The sequence below is a fragment of the Punica granatum genome, unplaced genomic scaffold (genome assembly GCF_007655135.1).
Source record: "Punica granatum isolate Tunisia-2019 unplaced genomic scaffold, ASM765513v2 Contig00426, whole genome shotgun sequence".
NCBI classification, from domain to species: domain Eukaryota; kingdom Viridiplantae; phylum Streptophyta; class Magnoliopsida; order Myrtales; family Lythraceae; genus Punica; species Punica granatum.
In genome coordinates this window covers 1-15,540 of record NW_022204339.1, presented here as the reverse complement: position 1 = coordinate 15,540, position 15,540 = coordinate 1, and the positions used below count along the sequence as shown (strand labels likewise).

General features: G+C 40.8%; 4 protein-coding genes and 1 long non-coding RNA gene across 5 annotated transcripts; 1 reads left to right on the top strand and 4 right to left on the bottom strand.

Annotated features, from left to right (window-relative positions):
• Positions 1 to 254: 254 nt before the first annotated feature.
• LOC116190359 lies at positions 255 to 960 on the bottom strand. Its single transcript, XR_004152656.1, has 2 exons — positions 787 to 960; positions 255 to 319 (listed from the first exon to the last, which is right to left on the bottom strand). It is a non-coding gene; the product is annotated as an uncharacterized LOC116190359 (long non-coding RNA).
• Positions 961 to 2,066: 1,106 nt separating this feature from the next.
• LOC116190364 (proline-rich protein 1-like) lies at positions 2,067 to 3,280 on the bottom strand. Its single transcript, XM_031520049.1, has 2 exons — positions 2,920 to 3,280; positions 2,067 to 2,664 (listed from the first exon to the last, which is right to left on the bottom strand). Exons 1-2 carry the CDS (start codon positions 3,164 to 3,166, stop codon positions 2,327 to 2,329), a joined length of 585 nt encoding a protein of 194 aa, XP_031375909.1. The 5' UTR covers positions 3,167 to 3,280; the 3' UTR covers positions 2,067 to 2,326.
• A 548-nt stretch (positions 3,281 to 3,828) lies between these two features.
• LOC116190363 (60S ribosomal protein L19-1-like) lies at positions 3,829 to 5,961 on the top strand. Its single transcript, XM_031520048.1, has 5 exons — positions 3,829 to 4,023; positions 4,692 to 4,814; positions 5,026 to 5,339; positions 5,480 to 5,532; positions 5,640 to 5,961. Exons 1-5 carry the CDS (start codon positions 3,912 to 3,914, stop codon positions 5,659 to 5,661), a joined length of 624 nt encoding a protein of 207 aa, XP_031375908.1. The 5' UTR covers positions 3,829 to 3,911; the 3' UTR covers positions 5,662 to 5,961.
• Positions 5,962 to 7,872: 1,911 nt separating this feature from the next.
• Positions 7,873 to 8,349, bottom strand: LOC116190350. Its single transcript, XM_031520037.1, has 2 exons — positions 7,995 to 8,349; positions 7,873 to 7,946 (listed from the first exon to the last, which is right to left on the bottom strand). Exons 1-2 carry the CDS (start codon positions 8,347 to 8,349, stop codon positions 7,873 to 7,875), a joined length of 429 nt encoding a protein of 142 aa, XP_031375897.1.
• Positions 8,350 to 8,699: 350 nt separating this feature from the next.
• On the bottom strand, positions 8,700 to 13,748 carry LOC116190365 (probable protein S-acyltransferase 19; the record flags this gene model as incomplete). The annotated part of the gene is made up of 8 exons (XM_031520050.1): positions 8,700 to 10,120; positions 10,458 to 10,661; positions 10,914 to 10,994; positions 11,079 to 11,207; positions 11,297 to 11,368; positions 11,780 to 11,848; positions 12,482 to 12,886; positions 13,635 to 13,748. Coding segments are annotated over 8 exons (2,169 nt in total), but the record flags the coding sequence as incomplete, so codon positions are not given.
• Between the last annotated feature and the right edge of the window lie 1,792 nt (positions 13,749 to 15,540).

Here is a 15,540-nt window from a genome sequence, read left to right as displayed (position 1 = left end):
ACTACACCAAAGAAATCAAATTGTTTTCCCCAAACAAAGCTTCTGCTTAATTTTGGTTTGACCTAACGATAAACTGATTCACTTTTACAAGCTAGAATGGAAGATTCTCAACTCGATATAAGGCGCTAAGCAATGAAATCTGTCGATGTCAACTTACCGGGTTTAAACACGAGGCATGAAGAAATTCCCACCCTTCCATTCATCTGCTGCATATATCTAGCCTCTTGTTACATTCCAAGTTGCGTGCTCTGTGCTTCTATCCATGTAGAAGAGTCGGTATCTAAACGCAGATCATCGACTGCCAAGGGGGAGACTTCACCTGAAATGGGAACAACTACATCAAATGCATCACCTCAAAACTTCTTCAAAATGAAGGATTTTAGTATGTTCGGAGGGTTGATCCTTCTCTCTCTCTCTCTCTTGTATGAGAAGATGCAATGCATGATTATGCAGGGCGGAAACATTATTGAGCAAAATGATTATAAGTAGTCATTGCCAATGAAGTCCTGACATTCTCGACTCTCAAGTGTCATTCTCATCAAGTACAGGTCCGTATGACTTAGAATGATCAAAATCGACCAAAAATGAAGATGTAGAGGAGTCAAATATTGTGCTCAGCAGATCCCTAAAAGCACGTCGTCTTTAATGCGATGGACTAAAGCTCAGAGGAAGAAATCGTTCAACGCCGACGCCAAAGCTACCATGTAATTCAAACGCATCAGACGTTTGCCAAATCCCCAGTAGATAAGCAAGTAGAACATCTCAAGATAGCACCAGGTCTCATACCGTTCAAGCTTCAAGACATATTTCCAGAAAGACAGTCCCCGGCAAGGTCATTAGTCTCTTGGAGCAAATCCAGTACCTACAGGAACATGGCATTTGGTACCAGACTTAAATTTGATTTAATTTGATTTTGTTTGATTTAAAGAAAAGAAAACAAAAGTGGTTGAGAAAAGTATATAAAAGAATTTGAAGAAGAACGTAAAAAAATGATTGTGATGTTGAATTGAGAAAAAAAAAATGTTGAAATTGTGAAAAACGTATTGAATGGTTAAGAAAATTTAGTATTAAAAAATTAATTATAATAATATATAAGAAAAATTACAAGAGAGAATTTGAAGAAAAAATAGAAAAAATTAATTATTGGGAATTACGGCTTTCAGATGTGTGCTGGTCCTAGTCGGTCGGACGGGATCTGATCAAATCGTTGGGCCCAGTTTATAAAGCCATCGTTAAGTACACTTCTTACGCACATTACTGAATACATTTCCAACTTATTTAAACTTTCTGGTTAGCTAATGACGGATATCAAGAAAATGCTTTCTAGAGCAGAAATTACGACTGAAAATATCCGGTGTGTCTGCAATGTATCGATGCAGCTCACTGTTACATGCCGGTTCATCTCAGCAGATTACCACCGTAACTTACCTGTTAGATTGTACCTTTTAATCAAATTATGCATCTTCTCAATCTTGGCGATCTCTTCTCAATCACTAGACTTGCTTACTGTATACAACCCAGCTGCCACCAAAAAGGGTTACTCGTCTATCATGACTCCCGTAGCATTCGACCAATCCTGCCATGTTCTTGACACGGCCCAACCTTGCCTTAGCGAAGGTTACGGGCTTCGACCAATCGCTCAATGTACCAGTGCAATGATTGAAAGGAAGAATCATCATCAAAGACTTATGGACAGGTCCTAGTTGATCGTTTAAGAGAGGGTTTATTAAACATGGTTGTCATTTTGGGCAGGATCGAGAAGCAATTCTTCAATCGAATTATGTAATGCTGTGAGCCATATCAGAGAGAAGAGGTACTTATCATCCAACTTCTCTGAATATATGCCTGAATCGGGATACTTCGTCTTCCCCGGTGCATGAGCAATGGTGCAGTACTCAAGTGCATTTAAGCATTTAAATTCAAAGGATTCTTCTAATACACACATACCTGTTTGGTTTCAAGATTATATTTTAGAATCACAATTCTAACTTAACTCTACCAACTACAAAACAAAATAACTCATACAAAGTCAAAGAGTGAGCCCCATTTATACCACAACAAAACAACATAATTCATACAAAGTCAAAGGGTGGACCCCATTTATTCCACTCAAAATCAAAATCAAAATCTGATTTTAAAATTCTACTATGAAACCAAACGCAACTTTACTGTCCCCGCATAGTTAAGCATTAAATATCAAGAATATCGATCTGGATCCATGACAAGTATCATGATGAACAATTGTTGTGGTATCAATACATCCATCAAGATGAAAAAAAATTCAATTGGCCCAATTGATTATGATATATTTTTTAATGTTCCTTTATTATCCGCTGGGCGATGAGATAGGCCTAGATCCGGGGGAGTAAACGAAAGGTCTGGTGGAGTATAGCTTCATCTTCCCGTTGTTTATGAGGGTATAGGACGAGAGGAGGGCACCAGAGATTCCCCGGTTTGCATCAGTTGGGACAGCACAAGACGAGACCGGAGATGAGTGGAGGAAGGCCTTGCACTCTGAGAGCCTCCAGCCATCCTCAACTTCCGACGGGGAGAGGGTGGCGAGAAAGTAGCCATTGGCATCGGCGGGCTTGCTAAGGATTGAGAACGGCGCCGTCTCGTAGCCCCGTGTATCTACTGCTAGGCACGAGATTCTTGCAAGAGCACCTGGAAAATAGATAAAAGAGAAAAATCATTGACACCACAATGACAACATTTCATTTGGTCCCTCAATGTGCAAACGACCAATCTGTCATGACATCTACTTTGTTTCAGTGATTATTGGATATCGACTTTAGGCTTTGATCGAACTTGACGAACATGCAGGACCGGATCGAACTTTAACAGTTCACTGGTTGAGCCCAAGCATTTTGCCACCGGCTCAGTCATCTGAGTAGATGCGATTATATATAGCTAGATTACCTTTGAGCGGGATAAATTTGGTGCCTGATCTGCAGTATATGACCCCTTGAGCCCCGATCATTGTGGAGAGCATCCTCTGTTTGTCGGGTTTACCATGGCTGTACGATTTGAAGCTGTAGTCTGAAGCTGCAGATTCAATTGACATAAACACTAAAGACACGGCGATCAATAAGGAAGTCCTACTAAGAAGAAGACGGTGATTGTGTTCATGGCAGACGTAGTTATTGCAAGCCATTGACAAAGACATGAGAGATCATGGGAGGGAAATCTTTGATGGCTTCTATATACATAAATGCAATGAAAGATGACATGCTTGCACGTATTTTATAAATGATGATGGGCATTAATGGGAGACATCGAAGGGCATATATTTTTTTTTTATATAATGAATCCACCCTAAATGTGTATGCAAGCTGATGTTATGGGATTATCGTACTCTGTTTTTTTTCGTAATCTTTATTTTCGGGTTATAAGAAAGGTCATGAATCTATTACGATGAAATAAATATCATAATTTATTATAATTAAACGGTACAAACAGTCTTACCATGAGAATCGAAGTTAAAACATCCTGATTACTAAGTGAGAGTGACCATTAGACATCTATCGCCGCCCGTTATATAAAAAGGGGTAAGAATAAATGCATATCCTGTTAGATAAAACAGGGTAAGAATAGATGCATATTACGTCAATGCGAATATACAAGAAAATGAGAGAACGTTAAGATTTTACCTCTAGATTATTAGGCACAATCTAAATTGTTATTTCTCTTAATGGACCGAACCACAACGGTCCATACTTCAAGGCAAAAGAACTGAACGAAGTGGGCCTGAGGCCCAGCCCATCAGCCCAACAAGAAGGAAAACCCCTGCAAACCCTAGAATCCCTCCCGGATATAAGGTGCTGACGCTCGAACCAACCTCGAGTCTCTCCCGCCGCTTCTCCATCAGCAGGCAGCAGCTCCCTCTCCGGTGATCGTGAGAGAAGAGAGACATGGTTTCGCTGAAGCTCCAGAAGCGGCTCGCCGCCAGCGTCCTCAAGTGCGGCCGGGGCAAGGTCTGGTTGGACCCCAATGAGGTCAACGAAATCTCCATGGCGAATTCCCGTACTACCCCTCTCTCCCTCCCCCTCCCCTTCTCTGTTCATGTTTTGCCGATCTCCTTGCTTGATGTGGATTTGCGCCGACTTTTTCCATTACGAATGATTGTGAACTGCTGAATGGGGGGAAAGCTTTCGATTGTGGTTAGTGGCGGCATGGCTGAGCTCGGATTGATCATTTCCAGTGATGTTTGGACTGGTCGTTGCCCTCCGGAGAGCTTCACTGGCCGAGCATGACGAGCAATTGAAAGTTTTAGGTGCCGTTTATGGGAGATTTTGAGCATTTCAGATTGGTTGAGAAATGTCGCTGGGGATGAGAAAAGTGAGCTCAGAAATTGAGAAATGGTTCTTAGGTTTTTAGGGTTTTAGCTTTATGTAGATAAAGTGATACGTACGCATGGAGAAATTGGTAAAGTAATTTTGACTGCCTCATATCTTATCTTAAATAGGAATTGGTGGGTTTTAACCGGATTGTGCGGTTTCCATCATCAGTTGTTGGCAACGATCCACTGACCATCTTGAAGTTGTGAACATGAAATCGAGTTTTGCTTTGATCGATTTGGATGCTTGCATCGCAGCTCGATTACTATCTGTGTGCTGAAAGTTTGAATTATCTTCAAGATTGTGTTTGATTCTCATGAACTAATAAGTGTCATGTAAATAATGCTTTGGCAGGCCAAAATATTAGGAAGCTTGTCAAGGATGGCTTCATCATCAGGAAGCCAACCAAGATCCACTCCCGATCCCGTGCTCGCCGCATGAAGGAGGCCAAGAGAAAGGGCCGTCACGCCGGATACGGTAATCTATCATCTGATAACTTCTTGTCTTTGTACTTGTTAGCTCTTGTTTTATGAAATGCTTTTGCCCTTTCTGTTATTTTCTTCACGACTGGGCTCGATTTTCCTGAATATTTACCTCCGTGTTCATAGTTTCAAGCCCAGCTCATTTGTTTTAACCAGCATGAAGGAACAATTCTAATGGATTTCCCTCATCTTTGCTAATAACTTAGGTAAGCGGAAGGGTACAAGGGAGGCGAGGTTGCCCACCAAGGTCCTTTGGATGAGGAGGATGCGCGTCCTTCGCCGCCTGCTCCGCAAGTACAGAGAGTCGAAGAAGATTGACAAGCACATGTACCATGACATGTACATGAAGGTTAAGGGTAACGTGTTCAAGAACAAGCGTGTGTTGATGGAGAGCATCCACAAGACGAAGGCTGAGAAGGCTAGGGAGAAGACCCTGTCTGACCAGTTCGAGGCCAAGCGTGCCAAGAACAAGGCAAGCAGGGAAAGAAAGATTGCCAGGAGGGAAGAACGATTGGCCCAGGTCAGTATTCCTTTTATGTGCATAATATAACAAAATCGCTTTATAGTCAATGCAATTAAACTTGCAACCTATTGAGCCTGCAATGAGCATTATAGTATTTGAAGTTTTGATGATTTTTCTCTTATGTTGAATGTGCACAGGGTCCTGTTGAGAAGCCTGTAGCCCCACCACCCGCTGCAGCCCCGGTCGCAGAGTAAGTAAACATGACTAGCTTTTAATGCTGTGATACTTCTCCGTTCAAAATGACGACAAAGCTCAAGAATTTCCGTTTCTTTTGTTAACGTTCTCGGTTTCTTGCAGGGGAAAGAAGGGTAAGAAGTGAGACCCGTAATGAAGAGAGAGCACTGAAGGTTAATACTAATTTTGGTCTTCACTTGTGTCTTTTAGTTATCATCATCTATCTTGTTAGATTAAAAAGTTTTGCTTTACATTTTTTTATCCTCTGTTGGTTCTGCAACCTGTTTCTTCCTCGTGGTAGAAGAAAGAACTTCTGAAAGATCTTGAAACCCTTTCTGTTCAGATTCTCATTTTTATTGCTTTTGTTGATCGGATTTCGTCTTTGATGATGACGTGACTATGTGATATCGGTTTCTGCCTAGGCGCAGAGTTTCTACAGTCATTATGTTCAGTTGCAATCTGTTATTTAATTGGGCCTTTGGGTGAATACAGCAAATTCATTCTGAACAAATTAACGATAGAGATTCAAAGGTCACTTGTAACAACAGCTTAGGTGCAGTTAACTCATGTTTTCAGCACAAATGCAAAAGTTTGTTCTACAAATTATTGGGTTGCTTCAAGTCAAATTCTCCTTTTCAGACTGTGAGCGATGCCCTTTATTAATCTTTTATTAATCTTATTCACGTAAAACAACCACCAAACTGGATGAATTTGAAAAAAATGGCTCGCAGGCGTAACTACTGAGGCACCGCAGGCTCTATACCCACCCTACGGTTGAAGCCATTGAGGCACAGCACCCTGTTAAGTCAACACAGACGAGAAAACTTTAGCTCACAAGCCTCATATTACTAAGGGGTGCAGCCGGCAAGACGGGCGAAAACAAACTGGAAAAACTTGATAATACACTGAGCTTATAGCCAAGTTCAAAGGTTTTACACATAGACGGATCAGCTACATATTGCATAATCATCGGGGGCATGCCCCAACATCGATTAGATTTCCTCAGTTTCGGTTTTTCACTCCCATCAATCTGCTACTTATAGTATTCTTAACTAACGCATGAGAGGACTTTCCCCCAGGAAGGAAAATTCGTCATTACGAGCTTTCAGTTTCCGCGCATGGTAAATATGGACATTCCAGGCAATTTTGGCCATCACAACCTTGGTAGATTTGCCTCTAAGCTTCCGAACGGCCCATTGTCAGTTCAGTTCAAACCCCCAGCGCCGACCTCCCCGTTGGGTCTTCAAATGTAGAGTGCTTGGCAAATCTGCTTTGAGAAATGACTAGCCAGGAAAAAAGAGAAGAAAAGAAAAGAAAAGAAAATGATCCATTGTTTCATTTTCTTCCTCACAAATCAAACGAATGGTTTCAATCCATGATCTCCATTTGGATACTCAATCTAGGGCGGACAGCTTGTTGTGAATGGCTAACCATGACACGAAGCAGCGTCTGGGGAAGCATGGCTGGAACCAACTTAGCTAAACCAGCTGGCCCTTAGTGCCTTTTGCTGTCCAATACAACCGGAGATTGTGAACCTGCCATTTGTTTCAGCCATTCATTCATATGATCTGATCGGTACGTAGTATTCTCATAGGGAAGGACATCTGCAACGTCGTCTTTAATGGTTCTTGTTATAGGATTCCTGGACTCTCCGGTTCCAATGCTGCCATGGAATAACTGGAACGTTGGAGAGATCCCCAGTTCCTGTAGTGCCTCTCCCTAATAACAGGTGAAGAAGAGGGCTTCTTGGGTCCCAGTTGTCAAACCAGAAGTAAGACCCCTCTCCATTGCCGATAACAATTTTTGATCAGATGGTGGGCATCACTCCTAGGCTTCAAAATCTTCCTCCAGTTATAGGAGCAATTACTCGTGGCTTTGAGAGACCGCTAAACTTATGCTTCTGATAACATACTCTTGAAGCCAAGCAATCCATAGAGATCCTGCTTGATTCAAGATAAACCAAATAATAATGCATGCCTTAGTCCAGGGAAGAAGTTGCTTCATTCCCAAGCCCCGTTCTCCTTTAAGGGCAAACACGTATATCCGACTTAACCTTTGCAACCTACCATCACCATCTTTCCCTTTCCATAACACCATCTTTCCCTTTCCATAAGAATCGTGGTGATAACCTTTTTAGGCAGGATTTAGAAGCCCTACACTGGAAGTTAATCATCGAGTGAAGGATGGATTGGATCAGCTGTAGCAACCTAGATAGGAGAGTTTTGTAGCCGGACAACAACTGAGTCTTTTTTAACCATCTTATTAATGAGAGGCTTGCAGTCCTTGTCCGAGAGTCTTCGGGAAGTGAGAGGCATCCCAAGATATTGAACAGGAAGCTTTCCATGCATAAAAGCCACTAGTGGCTATCATTCTCCTCAGCTTCCTCCTGATCCATTCCAGTGATATGTCTTAGTTTTGGCCGGATTAAGCCTGAGAGTAGACATTTCATAAAATTCAATGAAAACTCCCAAGTGTTACCGCAGACAGAGTACCTTGCTCCAGTGATATAGGCCTCTATCCAGGTGAAGAAAACTCGAGCAACATCGATAGGAGCTGGAATGTTCAAATGAAAGCTCAAGTGGATCGAGTCAAGAGCATTCATAATGTCAGCTTTAACCAAACATCTAGGACTCATCTCTCTTCTACTATAACCCTTAACCAGCTCGTGAGCGAGCCGGATTTTGTCCCGTATATCTCTTCCTTCAACAAATGCACTCCGGCTACGAGAGATGGAGTCAGGAAGGAAAGTCTCTAGTCTGAAAGCCAAAATCTTAGTATTACCCTTATAGACCGACATTACAACAATTAAGTCATGGCCTATGTTCCCTCCCATCGTTTGAGCTTTGCTTCAAGTCAAATTATTCGATTAATGGGAGGAGTAAATTGGAACGCGTTTGTGCCCTCGGATACAAATATTACGAGTTTCATAGTGTAAATTAATTAATTCAGAGTCCCCGTGTTAGCCTTTAGGTTCATCGAGTAAATAAAACGTTCCAGTAAATTGTAGTATCGCACTACATCCCCAGGTTGTGTAAATGACGAGGCATCATTTTACTTGGGCAAATCTTATAACAAGGTCGAATTCGGGAATCAAATATTTGAATCCTACCAACACGAGTATCGAACCACTAGGGTTCATGGGAAGCTGAGCCAACAATACCTATGGCAGAAGGGCCTGCCGTGGATGCAAATGAAGAGATTTATACGTCCAGAAGGAGGGGGGCATAATGTTCTTGAAAGCTGAAGTACATTCTCTGATTAGGAACTCCAGTCAGAAGCATCGAATCTCTCGCTAACAGTACAGAAAACCTCACAAAAATCTCGTTACACTAGCATCCAACAAAACAATGGCAAAAACAAGATGAATCGTGGAGAGGGGTACTATACATACACTTCCCAGAACTCCATGGAAGCACCAGTGCTGCTTCGAAGTGGACCCCGATAAGGGATGGTTATCCTCGACACCCCAGAAGTTGTTTTAGGATGATATAGGCAAAGCGCTTCCAGTGCTACTTCAAGGTGGACCCTGATGGGGGATAATTGTGCTCCAAGCCTGCAGGAGTAAACACTGGGAGTTGGTTCGAAGCCGAGTCCCTCTTGAATCTAGACTCCCGTGGCAGCAAGTTCAATCCTACCCTTTCATGCCCTTCTCTTGAGCCTGAACTCCTTTCGCTCCTAATGCTGTCCCGAGCTGCCACCTTCAGTAATGGACCACTGAAGAAAATGGAGTCTCCTGTGTATGTCAGTCTCTCTGTTTGAGGCAGCATAGACGTCGGTCCCGAAGAGGAAGTAGGTTCCTGCTGGGATGAAAATGGCTTCTTTCCATAACTACCCTTCTCCACTTTAGTGCTTGGAAGTCCCAGTTGTAGTGACGACCTGTTCCTAGTATCCGAGGCTGAAACGGGGACTGATACATATCTTCCTGCTTCTGGGTCCCAAACAACAGATGTCCTCTTAACATCCTTAAGGAAAGAAGTTGCCGAGGCCGAGAGCAACAGGGGATCCGTGCTACTCCCCTCATGCATGATTCTCTCATCGAACCCGGATGAAGTATTAGTCACTAAGTTACCAGTATTACGATAGGTTGAAGTGTTAGTAAACGCATGATCTTGAACATTGGCAGGGGGACCTGAGGCAGTGTAACCACCATAGGCTTGTGGTAGAGGACTGAGCGAGATGGATTCGTGAACATGACTAGGGCTGCTGAAGCTGCTTACACTCTGAGTGCCCGTCTCATACTCGTCTCGGCTACCCTGGCTTGGGGCTGAAGAATTTCTGAAGGAAGGCAACCTCATCTCATTCTTGATCTCCCTATTTGCCCCCGTCTCGGTACTCACACTACTTCTGACGCTCATGTTGCCACTGGAGCTAACATCAGGAAAGTTTGCTGGGGGGTTCCGGTGGTTATCGACGGGACGCAGGACTGAGGATGATGCTCGGGCTTTGGCTGCTGCCCTTATGGCATCCTCTGAACCCAGCTTCGCCAGCTTCCAGGGATTGATTCGGACGGGCCGTCTTGGGACCCTTGGCCCTCCAGGCCCAGCTGCATCAGGGTCCACCGTTGACGGGACCATCCCAGGCTCTAATTGTGGCATGACTTCATCCTGTATAGGCAAGAATTGCATCAGTTGGTTGAAACGCATATTAAGAGGAAGAACTTCCAAATATACATTTTCCCAACATCGATTATCATCCGACCACAATTCTCGCTTTTAATGCGAAAACTTTCATTAAGAAAGGCATAGAGAAGACCAGCTTAGACACGAAAGGTTATGAGAGGCTATCTTAATAATTATCGGAACAAACCCATTTGATGCCACTCTCCAGATTTTGCCCAGAATGAGTAAATTACAGGATGACATCTGTTCAACACTTTCAGCAGTACACATCCACAAGTAGAGAAGACTCACAGAGACACAGTAGAGACTAAAGAATAAATACCTGATAGTCAACAAATACCCTCGGTGGTGTGCACCAGCCACCTTTATATTGCAGGCCATGAGAACTGGCCCCACTCATGCCCGTGGTGGTTGATCCCCCAGAAGGAGAATACAACACATTCGGCAGCTCTTCGTCCATGGATGCTCCCGCAGGAGCCTCACTCATTGCCCTCATGGCCACGACATACTCATAGGTGGTGATACCCTATTAACCCACACACAACGAGAATTAAAAGGATTAACTGAGATTGCAACATATTCAGTCACAATTCCTCTATAGTGGAAGAAACTGGGCTTTAAACAAGCATTAGTTTCACAATCATTGCTCTTTAGTCTATTCTCATTTCTATCACCCATAGTTGATTTTCTTCTCCTTAATTTTCTTGATCTGTAAGCTTCTCCTAAGACTATGATTGAGCATGAAATAAGAAAGAAAATGGGTTTTCAACCTGCATACCTTTCTCATGAGTATGAAGTGGAAAAGGAAGAGTTCACCTAGGGGTACACAAGCCAACACCGAAACAACAGTGCATACGGCCTGCCAGTGAATAAAATCCGACTTTAGCAACGTATTCAATAAGAGATCGATTTGGGTACAGAGCAAATATGGCATGAAGCATACCACAACAGATGCAAAAGGTGCTAGTGAAAAACCATTTCCAAGTCTGTCGACAATATCAGCCTCCATGCTTTTCTTATTGACAAAACACCGAACGAAGACAGCTATACCAACTCCAGCCTCCATGACAAGCTGAAAAATTACAGGAGGAATAATTAGAATTTTTTAAAGTACGCAATATGCATAGCAGAAGATGAAAGTTTCAGAGTCGTACTACTCACCCAAACCAGACTGAAGGCCATGAGAGCAATGAAAGTAAAATAATTTTTGTAGCCCACACAATTGTTAAGCCACTGCAACCATGTAAATGTCACCAGAATCAGCATTCAGATTGAGGGAAAAAAAAGAAGCGCAAAGGGTACTTCATACTGTAGTTATCAGAACCAGACCAAACTGCTAAGTTTGATAAGGAATTGAATTGACCAGGTGATCAATCCGGTCCTGAACGTGGATTTATATTCACATGAAAAGGTATCAATTACACTTGACCAGCAGGTTCAATTGCCAAAGCAGATGGCTGAGCCCCTTTTCCATTAACTTGGACCTGAGCTGAGGATACTTTCTAAATTTTATAGTAGCTTAGCAGTTGATCTATTAAACTTCTCGTTGGATTGATGAACCCCTCTGTGTTTCAGGTCTGCTCTATAATGACTATTCTCTATGGCGCCTGCCAATAAGAAGGCTAATGGAATCAGAATATATACCCGACAGTGGTGATCAAAACCATCTACACATTTATCACAGCTCCTGCAGTGTTTGCTAAACTTGCGAACCTGCAGATTAAAACTGATGTCACTGCAATGAACTTCCTTATGAAATTAACAGATAAGCCCTCATCCAACGTTCCACAAGAAAATATGGCATCCAACCATAAATTGGCAGTAGTAGTTCGTAAATCAACAAATAGTATTCAGTAACTTAATGTCAAAACAATACAGGAAATTTAAGTTAAAAGAGAGTAAGCCAAAAAAACAGAAAAAGATTTCAGCAAAATTTTCAAGTTCAAAATGCCAGCAGATCAAAGAGTTCTAGTATCAGAAAGGCTTAATGAGTACATGGAGGAGACTGTCAAATGGATACTATTTAGTCGAAGATCATATTAACCTAGCCAAATTTGTCATCCTAACTCAAATATTGCATTAGACAACAGAAAGACATGGAGACTATTGTCGCTACAAAGAAAGGAGTGGAATCAAGCAAATGACTAGAACCAAACCATGCTTCTAAAGCAGGACTGGGACCGGCAACTGGTACGATAGAACCAAATGTAGAACAAAATGAAGCAGAGCAAACGGAGAAACAGCATGTAATGGTTTGGAACAGCTGAACTGGAACTACTTTGACACATTGGTCAAGCTGAAGATTGAAATGAATAAATGGACAAGTAATGATAACATTTTGTGTACCTCAGCATTACATAAAGTGCAGAACAAAGCATCTTCTCCGCCACCCTGCTGTCCAACAATCGCATCTTGTTTACGACAATCTTCATGCACGAACAAAGCACAGAAGATTCCCCCAAAGGAACAGGAAGATTTCCTCAAAACAGGTTCTCCTGTAATATCTATTTTTTGGCTCCCTCCTGTGGATCCTTTCAAGCTAGAATTAGTAGCCAATCTGGCACTTCTGGAAGCTGACGATGGAGAATTAGTAGCACCGTCTTCTTCGAATCTCCCAGAAAGGTCCTTCTCCGACAGTGCATTGTTTTGATTACTTTTTTGAGTTAGCTTTTTATCAAACTTTGACAAGATGCCAGGATCTGCTGGGTTTATGGCCGTACAACGAACATAGAGTATGAAAACCAGAAGCGCCTGTAATAGTGTAAGACAAAATCATATTTGGTTGTCATTAACCAATGCTAAGAGCACATGTTCCATGAAACTAGTGAACATATTTTCTTCTATTTTGTTGTTTCATAAAAAAATGGAGATATGAATGCTTAAAATAATTAATCAAACACCGCCAGAAACAGTGTTAGTCCATTTAAAATCTTCCTAGCTTAAAATTGTACTTGTCATATAGATGGATATATTTTATCTAGACATCTTCCTGATCAATCCCTCTTTCAGTCTTACCGAAAACCTCTTCATGAACTCATGTATCCCATGAGAATAGCTGCTACACTTTATTCTTAATCCAAAACGCACAACACATGAAGTAAAAGGTAGCAGTCCCATCTGGGAAAAGGCAGTTGGATCTTTTTTGCCACCAAATATGGAGGTACCTTTCCCCTAAGATTAATACACAGCAGTAGTATGATGAGATCCTATGTCCGCTGAAAGAAAAGTTTTCTCCTTGAAACTACCTCAATCATTGCTTATGATGAATTGGTTTACACATGCTTTTCCACTTCAGTAAAAAATACAACTATTCTCATAAGTTCAAAAGCTATATTTCAAATGGTTTGAATAAGAGAGTTGCAAGAAAATTCATTCCACAGTAGAGGCACCCAACACCTATACTAATACCTTAATATTATGAGAGAAAATAAACCATCATATTCTATAAACCAATATACAGAAACAAGATATATTTAAAATTGAAAGAGGCTTCACATACCACAGGAGAGTATGTGCCGACCAATACATATTCCCAAATGCGTCCTCCAAGGAAAGGTGCAAAAAATGCATAAAATGCAACGCCCAACAAGCAGAATACTGTAATTGCAACAACCTAACAATAAAGAACCGACATCATATAATGGAAATAATAACACCATGAAATGGAATACAAGATCATCATAATTCAAGAATGGTAGAAATTCAGTATATGTGCAAAATCATAAGTAATACACATAAATTAGAAGGAGCTACAGAACCCTCACAAGTTTCAGCAGAAGTTTTCACATAAATTGTCAATCAACACATGAAACAAAACCATAAATGACTTCCACTAAGCTACTGACAATAGCCACAGTGTTTTCAGGTATCTTAGTTCTGGCACATTTTCCGTCAGATGAAATGCCATGCCCAGTAAAGTACAATCAGCCAAAACTGAGAAAAGAAAAGGCTATATATAGATAAAAAGAGAATTCTCGAGATAGGACCTGTGCATTGGGACTGAAACAATCACAAAAAAGGAGAGATGATGCAGGAGTTCAAATTTGCACTGCATTTTAGAGCTTCAGGTAAGTAAAATTGTGAGGAATTGAGGAAACCTAATAATCATATAGATAAAGCTGAAACCTAGTTGCACAAAAAAAAAGAAAGGTGAAAAAGAGATTCCTCACGATGCATACTATGTAGTGCAAGAGGGCCAGTTAAGCATAAAAAAAAAAAGAGGTAGGAGAATAATTGAATAAACTTTGCGTTGCAATTCCAAGTTTAAGGTGACTACAGGCAAGGCCCTAAGGAAAAAAATAACTGTCCAATTCAATAAACACGTGAAGCTATCACACATAGGAATCCACTTTGCATGTCTTCTACAACAGCATCCTGTCTGCAGAAACTATATAAGCAAGGCCATTTCCGGATTCCCTCTATCCGTTCTTAAATATTCCACTAACCAGCCTACCATAAGCAAAGTATACTCTAATTTCCTTCACCACTCTATTTTTTGATCCACCTATCTTTGGAGGTCACCACACAAATACTTCCATCAACACCATAAAGACGTGACATTGAGATGTTGTCATGCACGCTTCAAGCTTTTTTGAATTTACTAAATAAACAGTGTCAAAGCATTAGAAAAAATTCAGGTTCCATAGACCTGTTTACACTACAAGACATTTTTCGAAGAAATTAAGCAGCTACGTTGTTGCTGTTTCATCGCTCTTCATTCCACATTTTTTTAGTATAAGAGCCTGCATTATATTCTTCAAATTCTTTAATAATTAGAAGTTATACATTCATGCACACATATATATAATTATATAAATTATAAGATATATATGTTGTGTGTGTTGTGTGGGTGTGTGTGTATGTATATAATCATAATAAACAGTATGATTACAATATCACAACAAACATTCTCTTAAAATTTTTACATACATAAATGACATGACTATTTTGATGCTTCTTAGTTCTTATATGCATATTAAGATTATACCAGAAAAGTCATATTTGTGGTGTTTTAGGAATATATAATTTCTAATTTAATGATGAATTATATTCAATATAATTTAAGAATTAATTAGATTTTTTTGCTTCAGAAGAGATTTGTTTAAATATTATTCTGGTAAGATTTTTTTCCTCACTGTATTTGATCCCTTCTAGAATTCCGAAGTATTTCCAGTCTTTGTTCAGAATGAAAATTTTCTGATTATTTAAAATAATTCTTCATTTCATCTTAAGACACAAGCACAATATTTGTATTAAAAATAACGTATCTTGACTTATACAAGTTTAAAGGTTGGTTTGGTTATAACTAAATTGTAAAAGTACATATATATTGGCGACAGGGAAGCAATGTCACAGAAATTTTTTTATTTCGTTTCCTAATACTATTTTGAATATCATAAGGCAGC

Bases quoted from the DNA above. Each gene is read 5' to 3' on its own strand.
- LOC116190364 (XM_031520049.1), bottom strand. From the start codon at position 3,166: ATGTCTTTGTCAATGGCTTGCAATAACTACGTCTGCCATGAACACAAT. The intron at 2,665-2,919 runs GTAATCTAGCTA...TCTATTTTCCAG, and splicing joins CAAATTTATCCCGCTCAAAG to GTGCTCTTGCAAGAATCTCG.
- LOC116190363 (XM_031520048.1), top strand. From the start codon at position 3,912: ATGGTTTCGCTGAAGCTCCAGAAGCGGCTCGCCGCCAGCGTCCTCAAG. The intron at 5,340-5,479 runs GTCAGTATTCCT...GAATGTGCACAG, and splicing joins GGGAAGAACGATTGGCCCAG to GGTCCTGTTGAGAAGCCTGT. The intron at 5,533-5,639 runs GTAAGTAAACAT...GGTTTCTTGCAG, and splicing joins GCTGCAGCCCCGGTCGCAGA to GGGAAAGAAGGGTAAGAAGT.
- LOC116190350 (XM_031520037.1), bottom strand. From the start codon at position 8,349: ATGGGAGGGAACATAGGCCATGACTTAATTGTTGTAATGTCGGTCTAT. The intron at 7,947-7,994 runs GTAACACTTGGG...GTCTACTCTCAG, and splicing joins AGCAAGGTACTCTGTCTGCG to GCTTAATCCGGCCAAAACTA.